The 23,116-nt window shown below is 64.5% G+C and overlaps 1 protein-coding gene across 1 annotated transcript; it reads left to right on the forward strand.

Moving 5' to 3' along the window:
• The first annotated feature begins 1,133 nt into the window (after positions 1–1,133).
• COL6A1 (collagen type VI alpha 1 chain) lies at positions 1,134–22,039 on the forward strand. The gene is made up of 35 exons (XM_064476762.1): positions 1,134–1,347; positions 1,925–2,054; positions 3,494–3,694; positions 4,273–4,432; positions 4,564–4,692; positions 4,797–4,817; positions 5,021–5,041; positions 5,116–5,160; positions 6,001–6,054; positions 6,589–6,633; positions 6,733–6,759; positions 6,941–6,967; positions 7,054–7,098; positions 7,386–7,439; positions 7,636–7,698; positions 8,412–8,474; positions 8,572–8,625; positions 8,720–8,755; positions 8,941–9,003; positions 10,364–10,426; positions 15,226–15,288; positions 15,953–16,015; positions 16,121–16,171; positions 16,303–16,338; positions 16,942–17,004; positions 17,242–17,307; positions 17,847–17,882; positions 18,324–18,360; positions 18,554–18,562; positions 18,827–18,960; positions 19,236–19,345; positions 19,525–19,708; positions 19,786–19,966; positions 20,517–20,546; positions 20,682–22,039. Exons 1-35 carry the CDS (start codon positions 1,251–1,253, stop codon positions 21,302–21,304), a joined length of 3,084 nt encoding a protein of 1,027 aa, XP_064332832.1. The 5' UTR covers positions 1,134–1,250; the 3' UTR covers positions 21,305–22,039.
• The last annotated feature ends 1,077 nt before the right edge of the window (positions 22,040–23,116 follow it).

Raw genomic sequence — 23,116 nt, forward strand, 5'->3', positions numbered from 1 at the left:
AAGGATCTCCACGGGGTGGGGTGGGGGCCAGCCGGCCAGAGGTCCGGGCACATCCATCCCCGTCTCTTCCCATTTCACAGACGAGGTGTCAGTCACCTCCCCGGGGCAGGAGCCCTGCAGCCGGCTGGCCCTTGCTGCCAGAGTCTCACGGTTCCTGGTTTCACACACATATTCTGATTTCTTCCCCAAAACCTGCAAGAACATTAGAGTTGCTGTCTTTGCAAGTCAAAGAGCTCAGGCTTGGAGAGGCCAGGTGAGCAGTGACAGCCTTGCCCCAGGCAGAGCCCCTTTGAATTGGAAGCTGGGGCCACTGCACCGAACCCCGAAGCAGCACCCACAGCCTGACTTACGTGGAACCAGCGGTGAGACCACCCCCGCCGTTAGCTCACAGAAGTGTCAAAACGCAGGGAAGAAACCCTAAAAGTCATTGAGGGGGCGATTCCTGAAGGGTTCCCAGAACTTCTTTGTCATGGTTGTAGATTTTTGCATGTTTTAAACCATAAAACATTTCAGCTGATACTGAGCTTCGGCTCTTGAAAGATCTAGAACCTTCCCTGGGGCCAGGAGTCCACATTCTGAGCCCACCCCCACCCCGGGCCCCGGTCTGGGGTCCCCACACCCGTCCTCAGAACCTGGGCCTCCCCTCCTCTCTGTGTCTCTGTCTGTCTGTCTCTCTGTATTTGCACAAAACAAAGGTACGTGCAGTTATCTGCTGACTGTTTTCCCACAGTAAAAAATGAAACATCTTTCGTAAAAACGTATTTGACCAAACTGTGAAGAGAGAGTTACATGAAAACTTGGAAGTTAGACAGAGCGACGGATTTGAAACGACTTGTAGAACCTGGCTAGTGTGGGGACAGGGATGGATTCCCCACGGAGGTTAGAAACGACCACGCAGTGCCTCGGAGAAAGCCCTGGTGGGCCGCACGTCCTCCTCCAGACGTCTGAAACTCAGCCAGCACGGGAACTGCGAGCAAGCAGAAGTCCCCACAAGCCCGGGAAGTAAGTCAGTTAGCCCAGCGGCGTCCTGGGCTCAGAGCGGCTCCCGGAGGCTGAGTGACTCACCCGGGCTGGAGAGACCCCCGCCCTCTCCAGGGCCCACCCAGCTCCTCCTTCTCGCCCGCCCCTCCCCTCCTGGGCTGAAACTCCGGAGGCGCCGGAGAGCAGAGAGGACTTCTCCCTCCGGTCACCGGTCACTGCCAGCCCACCCTGCCCTGCCCCTGCTCCACGGTGACACGCAGGCCGGAGACATGAGGCTGCTCCGAGCTCTGCTCCCGCTGCTGCTGCAGGCCTCCTGGGCCACCGCACAGGACGACCCGGCGGCCGCCAGGGCCATCGCCTTCCAAGGTGAGCGGACTTGCGGGCTCTGCCGGGAGAGGCAGGCCCAGACCAGAGGCATCCAGGCACGATGGACGGTGGGACCTTGGCCCCTTCCCCAGCGTGAGAGCTGAGGTGGGGGCCCAGCTCCGGGGGCACCCCCAGTGAGGGCCCTGGGCTCGGGCTGCCCCGAGGCCGAGGCCGAGGGATGAGGGACGTGAGGCTGGGGAGTCAGGAGGGAGGATGAGGGGGTGAACCTCGTCCGGCCTCAGCCTCCAGCACTCCCCGCGGGCGGGTGCTGCCCCATCTCTGCCTCAGTCAGTTCCTTTTGCTTCCTGCCCGGTTCTTCTGAAGGTCGTGCCCCTGTAGTTTTAAATTCAACCTGGAAACGAGGTGGCCGGGTGGGCTCCCCGCCCCCCGGGAGGGATGGGGCTCTGACTCAAGCCGGCAGGATTCTCAGACTGCCGCCTGTTTGTGTGCTGTGTGCTCCGCGCGGGGGGTGGCCGGGCCACGGCTCACCTGCCAGGAGATGGCTGGAGGGGGGCTCACCTGGGGCAGGTGAGTGCAGGGCGTGAGCTACAGGGCCCCTCCTCCCGTCCCCGCCCAGACTGCCCCGTGGACCTGTTCTTCGTGCTGGACACTTCCGAGAGTGTGGCCTTGAGGCTGAAGCCCTACGGGGCCCTGGTGGACAAAGTCAAGGCCTTCACCAAGCGCTTCATCGACAACCTGAATGACAGGTGGGACCTCGGCCTCCCCCTGCCTTTCTCTGAGCCTCTCCGTGGGGGGCCGCTGGGCCCGGGGGCGGCCGGCCTGGTGTCGCCCCTGCCATGGCCCAGAGGCAGAGCTGGGCCTTGATGTCCCCACCTGAGACAGGCGGCATTGGCCTGGCCACACAAGTCCCCCCTGCCCCAAGTCTGTGTGGTTCAGATGGGCCAGAAGGAGGCTGGATTTGAGATGGTGCAGGCCGGACAGCCAGGAGGTCTGAGGGGACAGCGCTGCCACATGGGGCTCCCAGCCCCCCAGCTGCCCACCTCACACAGTGAGTGAGTTTGGGGAGCTGGCTGGGGCCCTATGGCTCTGCCCAGTGCCTGGAGAGGGCATCCCCGCCAACTGCCTGGACGTGGACTGCTGCCTACATGGACGGTCAGAGCCTACTTGCTAGACTCAAGGCCCAGTGTCCCCTGTGTCTGGCGTCCTGGTCAAAGGGGCTGCCAGCCTGCTTCTGGGTTTGGAGGTGACACTCTCCATCCACTCACTCACTCGTTCATAGTGGGGAAGTCCCAGGCAGCTGGTGTGGCCGAGGACAGGTCACGACTGTGGAAGGGGGTCAGAGCTGTGGGGGAGGGGCTTGGGTCAGAGCCAGGCTCCTCCCCTGTCCCCTCACCTGTGCAGGGCCCACCCTGTGTCCCACCCTGTCCCTGCTGACCTACTGACCCACTGACTGCTGACCCAGGCCCTGAGACTCCCACCCACTGGAAAGGGCCACAGGGACAAAGGGCGGGGTCTGCTCAGAGCAGGGCACTGTAAGGCCTGAAACCCTAACCTCCCAAGATGCCCGGGGCCATGAGGCCAAGCAGGGAGGGCCCGGGTTGGGGAGGGACGCACCTCGAGGAGGGAATGTTGGGGCAGTCAGTGTGGCCCGGCGTCCCCTGGGCTCTGGCCCCGTGCCTCAGTCTCCCCACCTGTGAGCTGGGTGGGCTCCTCTTGCTGCTCATGCTGTTGGCTCCATGCAGGGGCCTCAGACACCCCTGCTGCTGGGCTGGCGGGCCTTGGCCACCCCCCCCCCCAGGTGCACGGGGCAGAGAGAGGAGGCCGCTCAGATCCAGGGGCCCTCACCAGCAGGACTCCTCCTGCCCTGTCACCAGCCCCACTGCTGTCCATGCAGGGTCTGTCCCCAACCCCCGTGGCCCTGGAGCAGGGTCCCAACACACACACGCCTCGTCTGAGATCCTGAGGACCAGGGGACGTGGTGGTCACTGACTGGCCAGGGCCTGGCCCTCCTGACCACCTGCAGCCCCCTCTGTGTGTGGCCCCGGGAGCCAGGACCCAGCGTCTCAGGGCCGTGCGGGAAGCCCAGCCCTGGGCGGGTCTCCACCGGTGCCCTCGGGCGGCCAGCTGGCAGGAGGGGAGGTGGCCTGGGGCGGGGGAGGCCCTGCTCACCTGCCCGCACTCGCAGGTACTACCGCTGTGACCGCAACCTGGTGTGGAACGCCGGCGCGCTGCACTACAGCGACGAGGTGGAGATCATCCAAGGGCTCACACGCATGCCCAGCGGCCGCGACGCGCTCAAGAGCAGCGTGGACTCGGTCAAGTACTTCGGCAAGGGCACCTACACGGACTGCGCCATCAAGAAGGGGCTGGAGGAGCTGCTGGTGGGGTGAGCGCCTCGTCACCCGCCCCGCCGCCCACCCTGTTCCCGGCTGCCACCTGTGCCTTGCCTCCGTCCTCGCCCGTGGCTCCTGCCGAGGGGGTGGCTAGGCCCAGTCCCTCAGAGGCTGCTGCACCTTCCTGACCTCCTGGACAGCCAAACCCGCCAGGCCCCAGGGCCACTCGCTGCCAAGCCAGGCTCCAGCGCCCAAAAGCCCCAGGGACAGTCCAAGTGGCCGAGGGGGTCGTGCTGGTGACCACCGCCCAGGGCTGCCAAGGTCACTCTCTGACCCTCTCTCAAACTGTCCGCTGTCCCCTCAACCACTGAAGGCAGTGAGCCCACGAGGTTATTTTCTGCTTTAGTAGCTGTCTCTATGACCCACTCTATAGCCAGGTCCACAGAGAGAAACAGGAAACTCCGCTTTGAGAAAAACCCTGGGTCGGCATCTCCCTCGGGGTTTCCAGCCCCTGCCCATCACCGCCAGTCTCGGGGTCTTAGCTCCGTGGTTCCAAGCGGCCCTGAGCTGTTGGGTCAACAGCTGCCTGAGGGGCCCAGGCTGGGTGGTCTCACCTGCCCCACCTGTGCAGGGGCTCCCACCTGAAGGAGAACAAGTACCTGATCGTGGTGACCGACGGGCACCCCCTGGAGGGCTACAAGGAGCCGTGTGGGGGCCTGGAGGACGCCGTGAATGAGGCCAAGCACCTGGGCATCAAAGTCTTTTCCGTGGCCATCACGCCTGACCACCTGGTAGGGCCCCACGCGGCCTGCAGTGGAGAAAGGGAGGGGCTCCCGGGGACCGGGGGGCGGGGAGCAGAGACGGGGTGGGGCCTGGCTCCCACCATCGCTGACCGCCCTCGTTCTGGTCACAACCGCACCAGGAGCCACGCCTGAGCATCATCGCCACGGACCACACGTACCGGCGCAACTTCACGGCGGCTGACTGGGGGCAGAGCCGCGACGCGGAGGAAGTCATCAGCCAGACCATCGACACCATCACAGACATGATTGTGAGCGTGGCCTGCCCGCCCCGCCCGCCCCACTGGGTCCAGGACGCGGGAACTCCTGTGCCTGGGACTTGAAGTTAAACCGACTTTTCCCTTTCGATTTTCAGAAAAATAATGTGGAACAAGTGGTGAGAATCCCCCTCCCCCCCGCCCGAGGGGTCTCTGGTGCCCTTCCCCCCCCCCCGCCCGAGAGGTCTCTGGTGTCCTCCCCCTCCCGCCCCTCCTGCCCGGGGGGTCTCTGGTGCCCGTTCCTCCGCCGAGCAGGCTGAGCGTGGGCGGCCATGTGGCCGTGCTGGGCTTTCTGACGTGTCCCTCTGTCCCTTCTCCGCAGTGCTGCTCCTTCGAGTGCCAGGTGAGTGTGGCTCCCCACCTGCCCCAGGCCGCCTGGACGTTGTCTCGCACTGACTGTTCTCTTGTGTCTTGCAGCCCGCCAGAGGACCTCCTGGACCGCGAGGCGACTCTGGGTACGAGGTGAGTGGCTGTGGTAGCCCCACACCCGCACTTACCTCTGGGAGCTGGGGGAACCTGGGAGAAACGTCCCCGTAGCCTGGCGCCAGGTGTCAGGGACATGGCTGGACCCCAGGCAGCCGTCCTGAGCACCCACCGCACCCACCCACCCGCCTGCACCGAGCTCGGGAGAGAGTCTGGGTGCGGTAACCCCACGGCCCATGTGGTGGCCTCAGGCTGGTGTGGGGTGGGATCCACTGCACTGGCCTCCTCTCTGTGTTGGAGGGACTGGCCTTTCTGGAGTGAGTGTCCCCTAAGCTTTGCCACTGAAGGTGGCCCTCCTGTGCGACAGCGTGAACGGCGGAGATTCTGGAGATCAGGCTTAGTTAACAACACACACAGCCAGGGAGCTTGCTCGTGCAAGTCAGATTTCTGGCTTCTCCTAAAAAGTGTCAGGTCCAGGGGCTCTGGAGCCACGTGGCCACCAACCATGGGACTGAGTACCAGCCCCGCCCCTGGGGGCTTCTGTGCCCCATCCAGCCCACCTGCCTGTGCCTCCCCTGGAGCCCAAGGCGGCGGCAGGAATGGGCAGAGAAAAGAGATTCAGGGGCCAGCCCCGCTGGGGGGCAGTCTGGCCGGCGCCCACAGCCCCAGGTCTGGCGGGCTGTGTGGAAGGGGACACATGGACCTGACCAGGCCGACCCCAGGATGGGTGACAGGAAAGGTGTCTGAAAACCACATGAACTGAAGACTGGATGGAATATCTTTTCAAACCGTTTTCATGAACAAGTAGGGGGTGCCTTTCACTAGCTTTTTAGAAATAAATGGGACTTGTCCTCTGAACTTATCTGCTCTGTGTCGCAGGGAGAGCGCGGGAAGCCGGGTCTCCCAGGAGAGAAAGGAGAAGCCGGAGACCCCGTGAGTGCCGAGCGCCTGACGCGGGAGGGGAGGGGGCGCTGAGAAGCCCGAGGCTGGGGAACCCAGCTGCAGAACTGTCCAGAAGGAGGGCTGGTTTCTGAGCACCGTCGCAAGTGGCCTGACCCTCAGAGGACATGGCCCCCTATGGTGGCGAGGACCAGAGGGCACAGGACACATCCCACCCAGGAAGACCCCCCTCGGGCCCCCACAAGGCCCACCTGCTCTGAGGACAGGTTGTGGGGGTCAGCCAGCCAAGCCCCAGGGCCTCTGCTTCAGCCACCACCAGTCTTCTCGCATACCACCCCTCTCATCCTGGGGGGCCTGGAACCCACCCCCGGAGTCCTGCTGGGGAGCCCCCAGGAGGGGTGGGGCCGTCACAGCAGGGCCCTCTCTCTCTCTTTCTCCCGGACACAGGTCAGTGGTCAGCTGGTCTGGTCTCTCCAGCTGACCAGGCCTGAGCAGGGTGGGGGGCGAAGGGGCTGGGTAGGGGCCGCCCTGATCCAGGCTGTCTAACGCATCCCTCCTCTGTTGCAGGGAAGGCCTGGGGACCTCGGACCCGTTGGCTACCAGGGCATGAAGGTGTGTCTCCCCCTCCTCCACTGCGGTGTGTCCAGGGCACTGGGGCCTCGGGCCTGGGACCCCCTAACAGCCCTGTTCTCTCCTCTGTTTGCCGTTTAGGGAGAAAAGGGGAGCCGAGGGGAGAAGGTGAGTGAGATGCCACTTTGGGACATGTCCCTCAGGGCATCGAGTGGCCCCTACCCCGGACAGGACGGTGCTGTTGTTCCCAGCGTGGCTGGGCCACGGCGAGCTGATGCGGGGCCCTCCTTGGGGAACTTGCCCTTGATGGGGAGGCCAGGCCCCTCACCCTCCCTTCCTGTCTCCGCAGGGCTCCAGGGGACCCAAGGGCTACAAGGTGAGTGTGGCCAGCGTGGGCAAGGCTGGTGGGGACACTGCCCATGGGGGTGCCGTCTGACCTTCTCTGGCTTTGGCACGTTGCAGGGCGAGAAGGGGAAGCGCGGCATCGACGGCGTGGATGGCATGAAGGTCACCCTTAGCGCACGGCGGGCTGGTGGTGGGGCACGCGGTTCAGGGAAGGGTTGGTGGGCAAAGCTGGCTGCCCCGGAGGAGGTGGGAGGGTAGGGGTCTCGTGTGCGGGCAGCGCTGGGGGAGCACAAAAGGCAGGAGGCCTTCCTGACGAGCCTCCAGTCCCAGTGGCCCTCATGCCCCCCGACCAAGCTCAGAGCTTCTTCCCCTGGGCAGGGCTTTCTCGGGAAGGGGACCAACGAGCCAGAGCTGGAAGGTCTGACCCCGACTCGCCTTCCTCCTTGCAGGGGGAGATGGGGTACCCCGGCCTGCCAGGCTGCAAGGGCTCGCCCGGATTCGACGTAAGTCACTTTCTCTCACCCACATGTTAAGACTGAATTCTCAGGAGTGAAAACAGCCCAACCCTCCTCCTGGCACGCCGAGAAGTCCCGCGGCCGAGCTGCTCGCAGACCGGCCGCCCCGGCTTCTCACTCGGTGCGCGGCCCAGTGCTGCGGCTCCAGCCTCCGGACCGACCCCTCCCTGCGTCCTCTCACCAGGGCATCCAAGGACCCCCGGGGCCCAAAGGCGATGCGGGTGCATTCGGACTGAAAGGAGCGAAGGTCAGCGACTCCAGCCCGGGGAGGGTGGGGCAGGCGGGGGCTTTACCACCTACTGAGCACTGAGCAGAAATTCCCCCGGAAGCAAGTTCTGGGCGTGGTCTGGGGGCAGGCAGGCAGGCAGGCAGGGCTAGGGTGGGGACCTCGCCAAGGCGGGTGCTGGTACCATCGCACCTGCGGCGCTCGCCTGCCTGCGGCAGACGGAGGCCGCCCTCGGCCTCAGGTTGGCTCAGGACTGTCCACGCAGCCTGCCTTCCATGCCAGAGCCTACCTGCTAGCGTGAAGTCTGAACCCACGAGTAAGCAGGCTGGTGCTGACCCCGCAGGTGGGCGGAGAGGTGGGCATGAGGACCTCGTATCTGAGTTAGAGTCAGACCTTGCTGGCATTTTCCGGGGTTTTCTGCATCAGGAAATGCGAGAGAAGACGGATGTTTAACATGGACTCTGCCCCACACGTCCTACTGTGCCCGCAGTGGGTTTTCCCATGGGCCCAGGTCCACAGGGGCCAGGCACCAGGCTGTGGACACTGGGCTATCACTCACCAGGGCTGGGCTGTGATCGGGGATTTTGGGCAGAGACATGGATGGTTGGGGAGGGTCCTCAAAGTCTGAGGCAGGGGCAGTGGCCTGCAGTCTGAGTGAGGAGGGCCAGTGTGGGGTCGCATCCCCCAGGGCGGGCAGTTGTGGCCTCCCGAAGCTGACCCTCTGATCTTTCCAGGGGGAGCCCGGAGCAGATGGGGACGCAGGGAGGCCGGGGAGCACAGGCCCCCCCGGAGATGAGGTGAGTGTGCACTCAGCCCCCGACACAGGGGTGCGGGCCCGGGCCCTGGGAGAGGCCGCCTGCCCAGGGCCGGACAGTCTACACCCTTCTCCTCCAGGGTGAGCCCGGAGAGCCTGGCCCCCCGGGAGAGAAAGGCGAAGCCGGCGACGAGGTAGGACCCCCGTGTGGCCTCCTGCTCCTGGCTCCTGGGACTGCAGCAGCGCTCCTGTCCCAAACTAATGCTTGTGTTCCTTCCTCAACCCCAGGGAAACCCAGGACCAGACGGCCCCCCTGGAGAGAGGGTGAGTTGGGGGTCCTGGGCTCTGGGCCTCACTAGTTAGAGGCTGGAGTGGCTGGGGTGTCCAGCCCTATCGTCCTGTCAGAGCTGTGGGGCCCTGGTCTCTGGAAGGATCTGGTGTGAGATGGAGAGTGTCCCACACTGCATCGTCTGGGCCGCAGCCTCACCTCTCCACTTCCCTCCGCACAGGGCGGCCCGGGGGAAAGGGGACCACGGGGGACCCCAGGCACGCGGGGCCCAAGAGGAGACCCGGTGAGTCACTGTTTCTAGAGCCGGGACCCCATCCCCAGGCCGAGGTCATGCCATCACACGACCAAGCCCCTCTGGCCCCTGGATTTGTGCAACCCACAACCCCAACCTCTATTTTTCTAAAAATAGCCCCCACCACCCCCCACCCCCCGCTTGTATGGGAAATGCAGCAGCCCCTCCCTCGGCCCCTGCCCAGGCCTCTGAGCTACGTGGCCCCAGCCACCTCGAGGCCCAGCACACACCGGGGCGCAGCCGCCTGAAGAGTCACACGGCGACGCTGGTCTGCGGGCGTGGCCCCCGTGTGAGCGTGTCCTCTGCGTGGCGGCGACAGCAGTGTGACCACCCTCGTGCTGTGGGTGCTGTGTCCGCCTCTGTGCCTTTTCACCAGCGGCATCGCTTAGCGTGTTTTCAGTCTGCCTGACTCCACCGCACATCAAGGTTCTTCAACCTGCACGTCCCCCTAGGAGCTCCCTCCACGTTTTGCAGACAGAGCCTGAGTCCTTCCTGGGGGTGGTCTTCCTGTTAAAACTTCAAAAGCGGGGACGTTGGGTGGCCCAGCGGCTGCTGACCCCTCACCTCGACGGCTGGGCCCAGCCTCACTGCCCGGGGCCACGCTGGGCTTTCCCTGCCCCGCGGGACCTAACGTGTGGGCGCAGACACAGACTGGCTGGATGGAGCGGGAGTGAGGGGGAGAGGCCTGATGTCCAGACCGCAGGTGCGGCCAGCCCTCCATCTGCCACTCCTCGTCCCAGAGCAGGACACCCTCCAGGCCATGCTGTCCATCTTGCGGTGACGCTTGGTCAGCCAGGGGCATGTCCTCCTCCAAACACAAGTCCGGGGCATCTCATGGGGAGAGGGAGCCTGGCCAAGACCAAGGTCAGCGGGAGAGAGACTCGTCTCTCTGACCCCTCCCGACTCCTTGGCTTTCCCAGAGCCCCGCAGACCCCACACAGGGGTTGGGGGGGACATCAGAACAAGGACAACGTAGCTCTGACACCACTTCCAAGGCCTGCCCCTCGGGTCGAGAAACAGGACGGAAGGCCCTGGGGGAGCCTCCAGGAAGCGCCCGGCCATCCCCCTAGCCCTGGGCCCCGAGGCCCATCAGTGAGCCTCGCTGGGGAGCAGGCAGAGCAGGGCTGCTGGCCCCTCGTGGTGGACTCTTGAAAACACGCGTCACTAGACAGACACACACGGCTGTGTATGTGGAAAACACGTGGGCATATGTGAGGACGAAGGGCGAGGCCAGCCCCAGCGGGTGGTGGTCCTTCCTAGCTCTGGGGGAGCTGCTGGGCCCCAGGCTTTGCCCGATGGCCGCCCAGGGCAGCCGCCTCCCCGCCTCCACCCAGCGGCTTTTCCTCCCTAGGGCGAAGCCGGACCCCAAGGTGACCAGGGTCGAGAAGGCCCCGTCGGCGTTCCAGGAGACCCGGTAGGAAGCCCAGCTGTCGGGGGCAGGGAGGGGTGTCCCTGTGAGAAGCGGTTCTGCTGGCACAGATCAGCTTGCGAATTTGGGAGGAGACCTTTCTCCGCCTCTGACCTGGTGCACTTCCTGCGGTGGGTGTAACCTGGAGACCTTGGTGTCTGGGGGGCAGCTGTGGAGGGGAGAAGGCAAGTGGCAGGTGCAGACTGGGGAGGTGGGCCCAGTGCTCGCAGGGGGACCCCTCTGTCTGGGGGTGGTGGCACCGGCAAGGATGCAGTGCTGAGTGAGCAAACCCCCAGGTGGCCCTCAGAGTGGGGAGGGGGGTGCCCTGGCATGTCTGGTGTGGGAGGAGGGCAGTGGGGGTGAGCCTTGAGGCTTGGGGGCAGATGGGGCAGGGCTGTCAGCGGCAGGGTAGGTGTTGGAGGACTGAGCCCAGACAGATGCACCCCACATTGGAGACAGGGCATGGGAACCCCCAGAAGACACCAAGCTGGCAGGGGGAGACTCTCATTCAGTGTTTTGAGCTCAGGTATGAGATCCCGGCTGGAGGTTGATTTGGGTGTGTCAGTGCATGGAATGTTCCAGAATTCCTGGATGTGACCTTCCGGAGGCTGTGCGGGGAGACAGGAGGGTGGAGGCCTGAGGAGGCAGTGGGCTGGGTGGGTGGAGGAGTCAGGGGACCCCCAGGGAGCTGTGAGCATCAGGAGGGCAGAAGGGGGAGACCTCCCTCCCCAGGGAGCACGGTGCTCTCAGCCATCTCCAGAGGCCTGGCCTGGGTGTCACGAGGGGATGGCGGGCGCGGGGACAGGCGCACGGGGAGGTGAGGCAGGGTGGCCGGGAGTCAGCACTGGGCAGAACAGGCCAAAGGGCCGAGTGTGAGTGTGGCCACTGGGGTTGTTGAAGTGACCACGGCCACGCTGGTGGGTGGTCTCGGCCAGGCTGGGGCTCTGGTGGCCAGCGCGTCCTGGCAGAGATCCGCAAGGCCCACTGGAGCTCTGGCCGACCCTGGGGGAGCACTGGGGGTGGGGGGCACCACCCGGTACTGCCTTCCAGGGGGCCGCTGGCCATCCGAGGTGGAGAGGTGGGGACAGAGGATACAAAAGTGAACACGCAGCAAACTGAGCCATGCTCATGGTGAGGACGCCACGAACTGAGAGGCCCCCTGACCCCGCCCACCGCCCCCCGTTGGGGGAGGGCTGCCCTGTCCACGGGCCACTGAGGGCCCCGTGATTCTGGGCGCAGCCCAGGCCTGCGGTGGGGCCTCAAGATCTTGTTCTGCTCTGGCCTCCGGCTCCTCTTCCCGCGGGTGGGGGTCCTTGCCCTGGCTGTGCTGGGATGAGGGAGCCAGCAAGGACGCTGGATTCCCCCCAGCCTCCGTCCCTGCAACAGATCAGGTGTTGTGTCACCAGGACTGGGGGCTTCATCCTCTCCTCCTTCCTGCAGGGACCACCCCCATGCAGGAGAACACACGATGGGGGCGCGACAGGGGCCGGGGCTGGGTGGGAGGTGAAAACGGACCCCTCTCTCCTCCTGCACCTGTCCAGGGACCCCCTTCCCTTGGATGGTCCCATCACTAAGCCAGCCCCACCGGGTCCCCACCTGCACACCCACTGGTCCTATGATGGGGTTCGCTGGGTGGGGCCCTTACCGTGTGCTGGGGGTGAGGTGTGCTGCTTGACCGTGTGGGGAGGGTCCAACTAGACCATGGGGAGTGGCCTTGGGCCAGGCCTGGGGACTTCCCAGGGGGCAGAAGAAGGGGACAGCGGTGCGTGGGGGTCCGGGAGCTCCAAGCAGGGGCTGTGAGACAGGATGACCCCGGGGGGCCTCGGGCTCAGCTGGGACGTGGATCATGGCTTCATGCCTTTGGCAGCTTTTTTTATGAAGGAAAATTTGGAGCTGAAGTTCTAACAAAAAAGGAACTCACAGAGTAGGAAAGGAACTGCCGCCACAGCAGGACAGAGCTGTCAGTTCTCCTGCGGAGCAGCGGCCACGCACTCGGGGCCTTCCCGGCGCGGTGTAACGGGGTGGGCATGGAACTTCTCATGACGCGACTAAGGGCCAGCTCCGTGGAGAACTTCCTGGCACGTGATCCCAGGTTGGACTCTCCGGGCGCCGCCTGCCCGAGGCCCCGCCGTCCCTGGGGCCTGTGGCCGCGTGCGGGCAGGGGGCGCGTCCCGGGCCCGGGGCTGCTGGGCCTCCGTCTCGGCAGTGAGGCGGATGCCGCCTCTTATGTAGACTACGGCTGGAATGTACTCGGGCCCCCGGACCACAGCTCCCGGGGGACAGCTGCTTCTCCGGGTTTTGTTTCCTGAGAGAGAAATGGTTAAAACCAGTACCTCCAGCAGGAGGAAGACCAGCAGAATTCTCCTGTCCCCCCACAACACAGGCGTCCATTTTCAGTTTTCTCTAATGTTTGGTTTCTTCTAGAACCCTTCTAGAAAGAGCACGGTGTGCGTGAGGGGCCAGGTGGGAGGGGCGCCATCCACCAACAGCATCGTTGGCAACGCTCTGTCCCCCTGATTAACCTTGGGGGCCAGGCCAGCCCCGCCCACGCTTCTTCAGTTCCAAGACGTTCCGCTGGGTGAGCGTGCTGAGGTGCCCACCTAGGCCCCCTTCACGTGAAGGGAGACTGTCTCCAGTATGTTGCTTTACAGAAAAATATCAGCAACCATCGGCCTTTCTGTCAGTTCATCTGTCCATCTGTCCATTCATCCTTCCAGCTGTAACCATCCAGCCCTCTGCCACCCACCTGCATGCCATCATCTACCTGTCACCCATCCATTCGCTCCTCTGTCTGTCCATCCACCCAGCCAGTCACCTGTGCCCACCCATCACTCATCTCTCTGTCATCTACTGTCAGCTGGTGCCCATCCGTCCATCCTCAGTGTACATATGTGTCTCCCCTTCTGTCCATCCACCCTTCTGTCCATCTGTCCATCCTGAAGTACTTCCAAGGCCACATCCAGAACACAAATTCTTAGTAGCAAAATTTCTTGACCCCAGTGGTGTGTGTGCACAGGTTGACATTTGCCCGACCGTTCTATTGTCTACATGCCTGGCCCCACGTGCGTGCCCCCCAGGCTGTCACACAGAGGAGGCACCCGCACCTTTGCCAACAGGAGCTGCGATCAGACTCCAGGCGTGCGTCTTTGCTCCTCTCTCTGTTTGACCACTTGTGGGAAGGCCGGCGTGGCCCCTCCGCCTGGCTGTTCACGCAGCCGTCCGTGTCCCACCAGAGCCTGTGTTTCCCACGTTGATGTGTGTGGGGCTCCAGTCGTGGGGCAGACACTCTGTTGTGTGTCATCGGCGTCCCGTCTTGTCTGTGGTGCCTTGTGGATGAGGGGAGCGTCCTGCTCATTCACAAGGATGTACAAACGCGCTCACCCCCTTCGTGTGCTTCTGGCTTACGTCACTGATGTGTCTGGAGTATGGAGCGTAGGCCTGCCCTGGCTGGACTGTTTCAGTGAGTGGCCACCCATTGTCCCAGCGTGGGACTGCAGCCCTTCCCAGGATTAAAATGCATTTCCATCATATTTAACTCCCTCTTCTCTGTCCCCTGGGATCGCTGTTGCAAGGCCTTACTTTCCTGTTTCCGCACTGTTGTGGCCTCGGGCTGGGCTGGCCCTGCTGCCAGGGCACTTCCGGGGCCACCCTTCTTGGCAGGGCGGGCGGGTCCTCCCCCTCCTCCTCCCAGATGGGCCCGAGGAGCACGTGACAGCTCCTGCCAGTGCTGGGGACAGGCGCCGGACTGGTCTTTCCCTGCGGCCCCAACTCTAACGGAATAAAACACTGGGTTCCGGCAGCACCTCCTGGGTTTGTTTCCAGTTTTCAGAGCAATGAATAGTCACTGTAGACTGTGGGGAGAGAGGGAAGCCCCAGCCCAGGCTGCAGGGACGCTGGGCACGGCTGGGCGGCTGCCTCCCCTGGGGGGAGGCCCCGTGTCCCCCAGCCTGTGACCAGCTGCAGATGGTCCCCTCCTGACTTGTGGCTGAGATGGCACTTGGTCGCTGGGACGTCCGACTCCCTGGCCTTGGGGGCTCCAGCTTCTGGGCTTCGCCCTGCCCTCTCGACCCAGTCGTGGTCCCCACTCCCCCACCGACTGCAGACCTGGCAGGTGGTCGGCTCTGCCCTGGGGTCCACGTGGCCCGTTCTGGAAAACGTGCTTCCCCAGATGTCCTGTCACACGCCCCACCTGCCAGGCCTCTCCTGTCCCTGTCCCCAACCGTGGTGGGTCCTCCCGAGACCCTGAGGGCCCCAGCGCCCCCAGACAAGCCCATCCTCCCTCCTGCACCCCTTTTCCTGTCCTGAGGCAGGTCTCAGGGCCCCAGGCTTACCCCATGGGCCTGCGTCCCTGCTGTGGCGGGGGCTGCTGGTGCCAGTGGCCGGCGGGCAGAGTGTGACACTGGTGCTGTCCGAGGCGGGCCTAGACTCCGGCCTGGCTGTGGTGGGGCAGCAGTGCTGCAGCAGCCCCCTTGGCTGGATGACAGGGAGCGGTACATGTTTGTGGGGAGGCCGCAGGAAAGGCCTCGTCAGGAAGCGCCGCCTGTCGACAGGGCCCCGCGGACAGGCCTCTGGGTCCAGGGTCCTGGCTGAGGGGGCCTGGGGGTCGCCCAGAGGGGCCAGGCAGGCCGGCAGCCCCGACAGTGACAGGTGCTTGCCACCCTTCTCCTGGCCTGGCTAGGGACGTCTCAGAGGCTCAGGGGACCAAGACCCTGGGTCCAGACAGGAAGGCCAGCGAGGGTGGCTCTGGGACCAGGAGGGCTGCTGTGGGCACAGAGGGCCCAACGGGTGTGTCTGTCTCTCCGCAGGGCGAGGCTGGCCCCGCTGGACCGAAAGGGTACCGAGGGGACGAGGGGCCCCCAGGGCCCGAGGTGAGTGGCGCTCCCGGCCGCCCCCAGGAGGGGCCCAGACCGGCCCCAGGCCCCAGGCCCTGCCAGCACTTCCCTAGGAGAGTCCCTGGGCTCCTCACACGTCTCAGCATCACCTCATTCGTGGTATAGGTGACTTTCAGGAAATTTGGCAAGTGCACAAAAGTGTAAGAGAGAGAGAGAGACCCGAGCCCCACCGCCCCGAGACCAGCAACGCGAGCGCTTTGGCTCGTTTCTTCCCAGTTTCTTCTCTCTCGTTGCGTATCATGCCCTACAGATTTGACTTGGCAAAGTTTTCAGGTTTCTTTCCATAATGAGCTAAAATGTCAACAACACGTCAAGACGTCACCGAGGCGCTGGCGCGGCCATGCCATGTCGTGCCCGCCTCTCCCTCCACCCGCTCTGGTCGGGCTCGGGTCTGAACTCCCTGCGCTGAGCCCTGGGTCTCTGTCCCAGTCCAGCTACCCTGGGTCCCCCCCGGGGGCTCACCAGGCAGGTGCGGCCTCTCAGGCCCTAAGGGTGCGCGGCCCGCAGGGTCGTCGGTTCAAGCCCCTCCTCTGATCACTGCTGTGCTGCGCCATCCGCCCTCCCGCCTCCTCCCGGACGCCTGGTGCCCCGAGCCTGTGCGGCTTACCGCCTGGCGTCCGCTTCATTTTCTCCTTCTCAGGGTCTCAGAGGAGTCCCCGGGCCTGCAGGCCCCCCCGGAGACCCTGGGCTGATGGGCGAAAGGGTGAGTGACACAGGGCATAGCCCTGGTGGGGCTGCCGGGGCCCCGAGTCTGGAGCGTCCCGGCTGGGCGACTCCCACAGTGACCGGCTGCTATCTGCTTTCCCAGGGTGAAGACGGCCCCCCCGGAAACGGCACCGAGGGCTTCCCCGGCTTCCCGGTGAGTGACCCCTGTCCTGCCCCACCACCCCTCAGGCCAGCTGGGCACACATGGCACCGATGGTGGGACTGTCCCTCGGGGGTGCCCCTGCCTGCGTCGGGGCTGGTGTGACTGTCCCGCCTTCCCTGCAGGGCTATCCGGGCAGCAGGGGCCCTCCCGGGACAAACGTGAGTACACGCCCCGCGTCAGCTATTGGGGGTGCACGGGGCACGCACACACACGCGTGCACTCACGTGTGCAGACGCACACACAGGTGCAGACACACACGTCTCCATCTCTGCGTGCCTCACGTGGCCCTGGGGTGCCCCTGGTAACTGACACGCCCCCCAGAGTGCCTGGGAGCAAAGAGGCTCCCAGAGTCTCCACCCCATCTCCCCTCAGGCTCAGGTGTCCTCTGTCCTGCTCTCGGCCTCAGAGTCTCCCCAGGAAACATGTACCGGGGGTGGGAGAAAGGCAGACAGTGTCTCCTTCCTGTCTCTCTCTCTCCTGTGAAAAATTCTGCTTCTTAGGAAGGAAACGCAATGCATGTAAACTGTACCATTGTAAAGAGAATTTAAATCAGTAAAATTTACAAAGGAGCCTGTCAGCCAGGACGCCTGGGGTGGGCCAGAGCTGCCCCGCTGCCGGAAGATGTCGGCCCAAGCCGCAGAGGTGTGGTGGGGGCTGCACCGCCCCCAGAGGCTGGCCCTCCCCAGGAGCCCGGGGCCGCAGGGCCACCCCAGACCCTGGGACGGGGTCCCGCTAACCGCCTGCTCCCCTGTCACCTGCAGGGCACTAAAGGCTACCCCGGCCTCAAGGGGGATGAGGGAGAAGCTGGGGACCCCGGAGAGGACGTGAGTGCAGAGCCCACCCGCAGGCTGTGAAATCCTGAGTCAGCCTTGGCCTCGAGGGCCATGGAGGGAGCTGGCTCTGTGTGTGGGTGGAGCACGGGGAGGGAGGTGGCTCTGTGGGTAAGCGGAGCACGGGGAGGGAGGTGGCTCTGTGGGTGGGCGGGCGGCACATCAGGACAGACAGCACGTGGTCTGGCCATATGTGGTGGTGCCTGGTGACACCGTGCTGTGTCCTTCCAGAACAACGACATTTCTCCTCGAGGTGCCAAAGGAGCGAAGGGGTACCGAGGCCCCGAAGGCCCCCAGGTGAGTCGGCGTGGCTGTGGGGCAGCGGCCTGACCCTGAGTCTGCAGAGGGCTGGGGTGGGCGGGAATTTGGGAGCGAGGCTTGGGGGAAGGGCTAGGGAGGCTGGGGCTTTGGCAGATAGGACTGGGGGAACGTGCAGTTTCAGGGAGCTGGGGGCTGAGCAGTGGGCAGAGAAGAGATGTGATGGGTGCAGCAGAGCCTGGGGAGGGTGCCTGGGTGAGGCTGGACACCCTGCCCATAGAGGTGGCACCGTTAGACCATCGGTGTGGTGACTCCCCGGCGGTGACTGTGGGTGAGCCGCAGACAGGGCCCGGCCAGCGTGCCCACTGACCGCCAGAAAAGGCGCGTTGGACGGTCGTCGCCGAGCACATTAGCAGCAGCTCCCCTAGGCGCTAACGTGCAGTCAGCTGCACCTCGTGTTCGGGGGCCATAAACGGAGGTGGGTCGGCCTGGGGGCTCCCATCAGACCCGCAGCTCGGGAATCAAGGGGAGCCACAGGGTCGGCCCTCATAAACCTTCCCCTGTTCTTTCTTTGACAGGGACCCGCAGGGCACACTGGACCACCGGGGCCGGATGTAAGTGGGTGTCTGTGAACGTCCGTGGGAGCCAACCGCTCTGGCCAAGGATACTGTGGGGGTGGGGAGCCGTGACAGTAGCATGTGATGCCCACGAGGGCACATGATGGCCACGGGGGAACATCTGGTGGCCACATAGGAGGACACGTGATGGTCATGTGGCAGACACGTGATGATCACATGGTGGCCATGTGGGGGGTATGTGATGGTCATCTGATGGCTATGTGGAGGGCACGTGGTGGCCACATGTCAAGGTCAGGGACTGCCTCAGGTGGCAGAGCAGGGCACACCCTGGGAAATGAGACCCCCCCTTCTCCTCTGGTGTGGTCCCAGGGGATGGGGACCCCGAGGGCTGGCCTCACCCTCAGAGCCCAGGGCAGCCCTGGTGGGGTGACCAAGAGGGCCAGTTTAGCTTCATGCAAGTGTCTCTCCTCCACCCAGGAATGCGAGATATTGGACATCATCATGAAAATGTGCTGTGAGTATTTCCACCTTTGTGTAACTGTCCAAATTAGAAAGAATGGCGGTCCTGCCACCGGCGCTGGTGGGGGGAGGGGAGCCGGCAGGAGGCTGGGCGTGCACCCCGCCATAAGGAAGTCTGGGGCGGGGACGGCGGGGAGCCGGAGGGTGCAGTCTGACCGCCTGGTAATTGCCTTTCTCCTCTTCCCCAGCTTGCTGTGGTGAGTGTCGCTCTGTGTCCCATTCCGGGTCTTGTGCCTGGAGCTTTTGAGCAGCCCCCCTTGTGGGTGGGGAGTCAGGCCCCTTGTCTCCACTCTCACGGCCAGGGGGCTGGTCTGGCCTGTCCTCTCCCCAGTCACTCACACCAGGGAGGGGGGACAGGAGCTTCCCCCACGGCCCTGGGCCCTCCAGCCTCCCCACCTCTGGGCTGCCCTGCTGGAGGGGTCCTGGGAGAGGCCCGGGGCTGACTGCCCCACCGTCCGCAGAGTGCAAGTGCGGGCCCATCGACATCCTCTTCGTGCTGGACAGCTCCGAGAGCATTGGCCTGCAGAACTTTGAGATCGCCAAGGACTTCATCGTCAAGGTTATTGACCGGCTGAGCCGGGACGAGCTGGTCAAGGTGAGGAGGCCACCCTGGGCCTTGCTCGGGGCCGGTGGTTCCTGGGGCGGCCGGGGTCTGTCCTGACACCGGAGTGCTGAGGGCCGTGGGAGACACAACACTTTGTTTCTTGAAAGCCAAGCCTCCAACCCACCAGAGCATGAGTCACCCTGGGGGCCTGGGGGCTGGTCCGGCCTGAGACAGGTGGTGGGTGGGGGGGCGACCCAGGGAGGGGCCCAGGCACTTCGGGAGCCCCTGGGGGGACACTCCTGATCTCAGCTACTGTTCCTGTGCAGTTTGAGCCCGGGCAGTCCCACGCAGGCGTGGTGCAGTACAGCCACAACCAGATGCAGGAGCACGTGGACCTGAGGGACCCCAACATCAAGAATGCCCAGGACCTCAAGGAGTGAGTGTGGCCGCTTGGCCCCATTCTGACCCTAACCCTGACCCCTGCCCTGAGCCCATCTCAGCCCACACCCACTTCTTACCTGGGCCTCTATGCTGACCCCAGCCCTGCCCAGCCCTGACCCCAGCCCTGGCCTTGTCCCGGCCCCGGCCCCGGCCCTGACAGCTGTGGCCCCACAGAGCCATCAAGCAACTGCAGTGGATGGGTGGCGGCACGTTCACGGGCGAGGCCCTGCAGTACACCCGGAGCCGGCTGCTGCCACCCACCCAGAATAACCGGATCGCCCTGGTCATCACCGACGGCCGCTCGGACACCCAGAGGGACACTACCCCCCTCAGCGTGCTCTGCGGCCCTGACATTCAGGTGGGGCTGCCTCCATGCCTGGACCCGGGGGGATCCGTCCCCACGTGGGGCCACACCAACGCTGCACCTCTCCGCAGGTGGTCTCCGTGGGCATCAAGGACCTGTTTGGCTTGGCAGCCGGCTCTGACCAGCTGAATGTCATTTCCTGCCAAGGCCTGGTGTCCCAGGGACGGCCGGGCATCTCGCTGGTCAAGGAGAACTACGCGGAACTGCTGGACGACAACTTCCTGAAGAACATCACCACCCAGATCTGCATAGGTGGGCAGTTCGAGGGCCCCCCTGGCCAAGACTCAGGTCTTCGCTCAGCCCACAAGACCTCTGGCTTCTGAGCCAGACCACCCCTAACAGCCAGCAGTGTGTCTGCCTCCCCCACCAGCTGCTTCATCTCGTGCTCAAGGATGTGGTGGCCTGGTGTCCACACGGTGCTCCCCAGGGTGTGGGCTGTGCCAGGGTCCGTGTGTGCGTGGTCGTGGTCAGCATCGCCAGGGACAGTGTGGCACAGAGTCTGAGCTGCAGACCATCCTTCCTCCTCTCTGAGCCTTGGCTTCCTCGTTCTTGGGAGGGGCCAATGCTCTGGCCCGCCTCTCACCGGGCAGGTGCCTGGGGGACCCTTCCACCCCTCCACAGTCACTCCTGCATAAGGGACAGCCCTCCTGGTGGGAGGAGGGGACGTGTGGGGCTGGCCGTTCAGGAGCACCACCACCGGAGCCTCCCACAGAGCAGCCCGGCGTCCTTCCGCTGAGCTTCCAGGTAGAACAGCAGTTCCTGTGACGGCTGGGCTCAGGCTGTGGGGTTTTCTCTTTTACAGACAAGAAATGCCCAGATTACACCTGCCCAAGTGAGTACCGGGGGGTGGACAGGCTGCTCGTGGCGGGCCCGGGGTGAGGAGGGTCCGGAGGCCAGAAGGGTGGGTGGGGCCGGGCCCCCGAGGCCATGTGTGTGCTCATGACCCCCCCCCCCGCCCCCCCCGTAGTCACGTTCACCTCCCCGGCCGACATCACCATCCTGCTGGATGGCTCGGCCAGCGTGGGCAGCCACAACTTCGATACCACCAAGCGCTTCACGAAGCGGCTGGCCGAGCGCTTCCTGACGGCAGGCCGGACGGACCCGGACCAGGACGTGCGCGTGGCGGTGGTGCAGTACAGCGGCACCGGGCAGCAGCGGCCGGAGCGCACGGCGCTGCAGTTCCTGCAGAACTACACCGTGCTGGCCAGCGCCGTGGATGCCATGGACTTCTTCAATGACGCCACTGACGTCACCGACGCCCTCGGCTACGTGACCCGCTTCTACCGTGAGGCCTCCTCCCCCAGCGCCAAGAAGAAGCTGCTGCTCTTCTCAGACGGCAACTCGCAGGGCGCCACGGCGGCTGCCATCGAGAAGGCCGTGCAGGAGGCCCAGCGGGCAGGCATCGAGATCTTCGTGGTGGTGGTGGGCCGCCAGGTGAACGAGCCCCACATCCGCGTCCTGGTCACCGGCAAGACGGCCGAGTACGACGTGGCCTTTGGCGAGCGCCACCTGTTCCGCGTGCCCAGCTACCAGGCCCTGCTGCGGGGCGTCTTCTACCAGACGGTGTCCAGGAAGGTGGCGCTCGGCTAGCAGCCTCCCCACCCCTGAAACAGAAAGTGAAAATGTGACCTGAATTTTCCTGACCCATCCAACTAGCTAAGTTTTTTAAAAAAGAAAAGCCTGAAAAGCTGCCCTATGCTTTGCGCCCCCCACCCCCACCCGCCCCGGCTTCTGCCGGCCCCTCCCGCTGCGCACCGGCACCGTCCTCCTCGCCCCTGGCTGTCAGCGTCCCCTAATCCCTGGTCAGAACCTGAACCCTGGTTCTCTTTCCTTTCTGGGCTCAGCTGTCCCCACCTCCATCCCCTGCCCCTGGGCTGCTTTCCCGCTGACCCTGCAGAATCCTTCACTAAGCTCTCCACTTACACCAGTCAGTCCAGCAGCGAGCCCGCATGTGTGCAGAGACAAGCGTGCCCACTCGCGAGGTCCGGTCACTCACGCCCGCCTTGGTGCCTTGGTTCCAGCAGCCTTGGGCCGAGAGCCAGGGTGGCAGGACGTTGGCCCGCAGACACTGCGACCCCCGCCCGTGCCCTCACAAAGCCCAGAGCAAAGGTGCTACCCCGCTGCCCAGGGTGCAGAGGCCTGGCCTCTAGCCAGAGTGATGCGTTTTGTCGAAAACAGGGCAAGGCTCTCCCTCCTCAAGGGGCGCCTGGCTCTGCGTCTCGCTGAGGACCCTCTTAACACGTTAATTATACTTTTACTCCTTCCTGTGTTTTTTCTCAATTGTGTCCATGTCGGCGACTTTTCCAAATAAAGGTTTTCACTGTCCTCCCTGTGGTTGTCTTTCCCAGGAGTTAAAACCCCCAGCGTGTTCGCACCTGAGGGAGAGCTCCGAGGTGGTTAGGGCCACCCCAGGGGCCTGCCTTGGCCAGACCCCACCCATGACACCCCTCCTCTGGGTCTGGGGGAAGAGTCGGAAAGTAAAGACTCTGTCTGTTCCTGCGGAGGCTCTGGGAGGGGCTCTGACACCCTGGGCTGCAAGAATCAGAAGCAGATTCGGTCATGGGGGGGACAGGGGGACGAGCCGGCCAGATCCAATAAGGTAAATCCTCATTAATCACCAAAAGGGCCAGCATTCTGACTTCTGGAGGAGTCGGGATCTGGGGGCCCCATGGGAGATTCAGTTCAGGGCAGTGAGACTGTCAGCCCCCGTCTCAGGAGGGCGGGGGTGGGGCAGGGGAGTCAGGCAGGGAGGGCTGGGCTGCACTTGGGCTGCAGATGAAGAGGCCAGTGTGCGGGCAGGACACCCATTGCCCATTTAAGGAGCCGGGAGAAGAGATTCTAGCCGAGAGGGAGCCTGGCAGGTGTCCCTTGGGTGGGGCCACTTGATGCCCCACAAAACGTGGCTGTGAGAGCCAAGTGGCTGGCGGTGGGGGCAGCATGGCGCCCGGATCCTCTCTGACTCTGAGGAGAGCAACACCCCATGTAGAACTGGGGGTCAGGCACAGGTCCCCCGGGGTCTGCCATGGTGGACATCACACTTGGCCTCCACAGGAACCCCGCAGCCGCTGTGGGCAAGCGTCCACTGCTCCACTGTCACCGGAAGGACAGCCTGCAGGTCACCCGCTCCGCCTGACCACCCGCCAGTGCGACCTTGACCCAGTCACCTGCCCCTCCACCTCGGTGTCCTCAACTGCAAACTGGGCTCGGAACATGGAAGCACCGTCTGAGAGGCTGTGGGCCCGGTCCCCTCACAGGACAGGAATCACACACCTATATCTGGGCCAAGGCAGCTCGAGGGCCCTGGACGGTCCATGGCGGGGAAGCACAGGACTGGCAGGAGGGGGCAGCTTGGGGGAGGAGGGGGCGCCAGGCCTGCGAGTCTCTGCAGGACGTCCCTCCTCC

This window comes from Camelus dromedarius, chromosome 2, assembly GCF_036321535.1.
Source record: "Camelus dromedarius isolate mCamDro1 chromosome 2, mCamDro1.pat, whole genome shotgun sequence".
In the NCBI taxonomy this organism is placed as follows: domain Eukaryota; kingdom Metazoa; phylum Chordata; class Mammalia; order Artiodactyla; family Camelidae; genus Camelus; species Camelus dromedarius.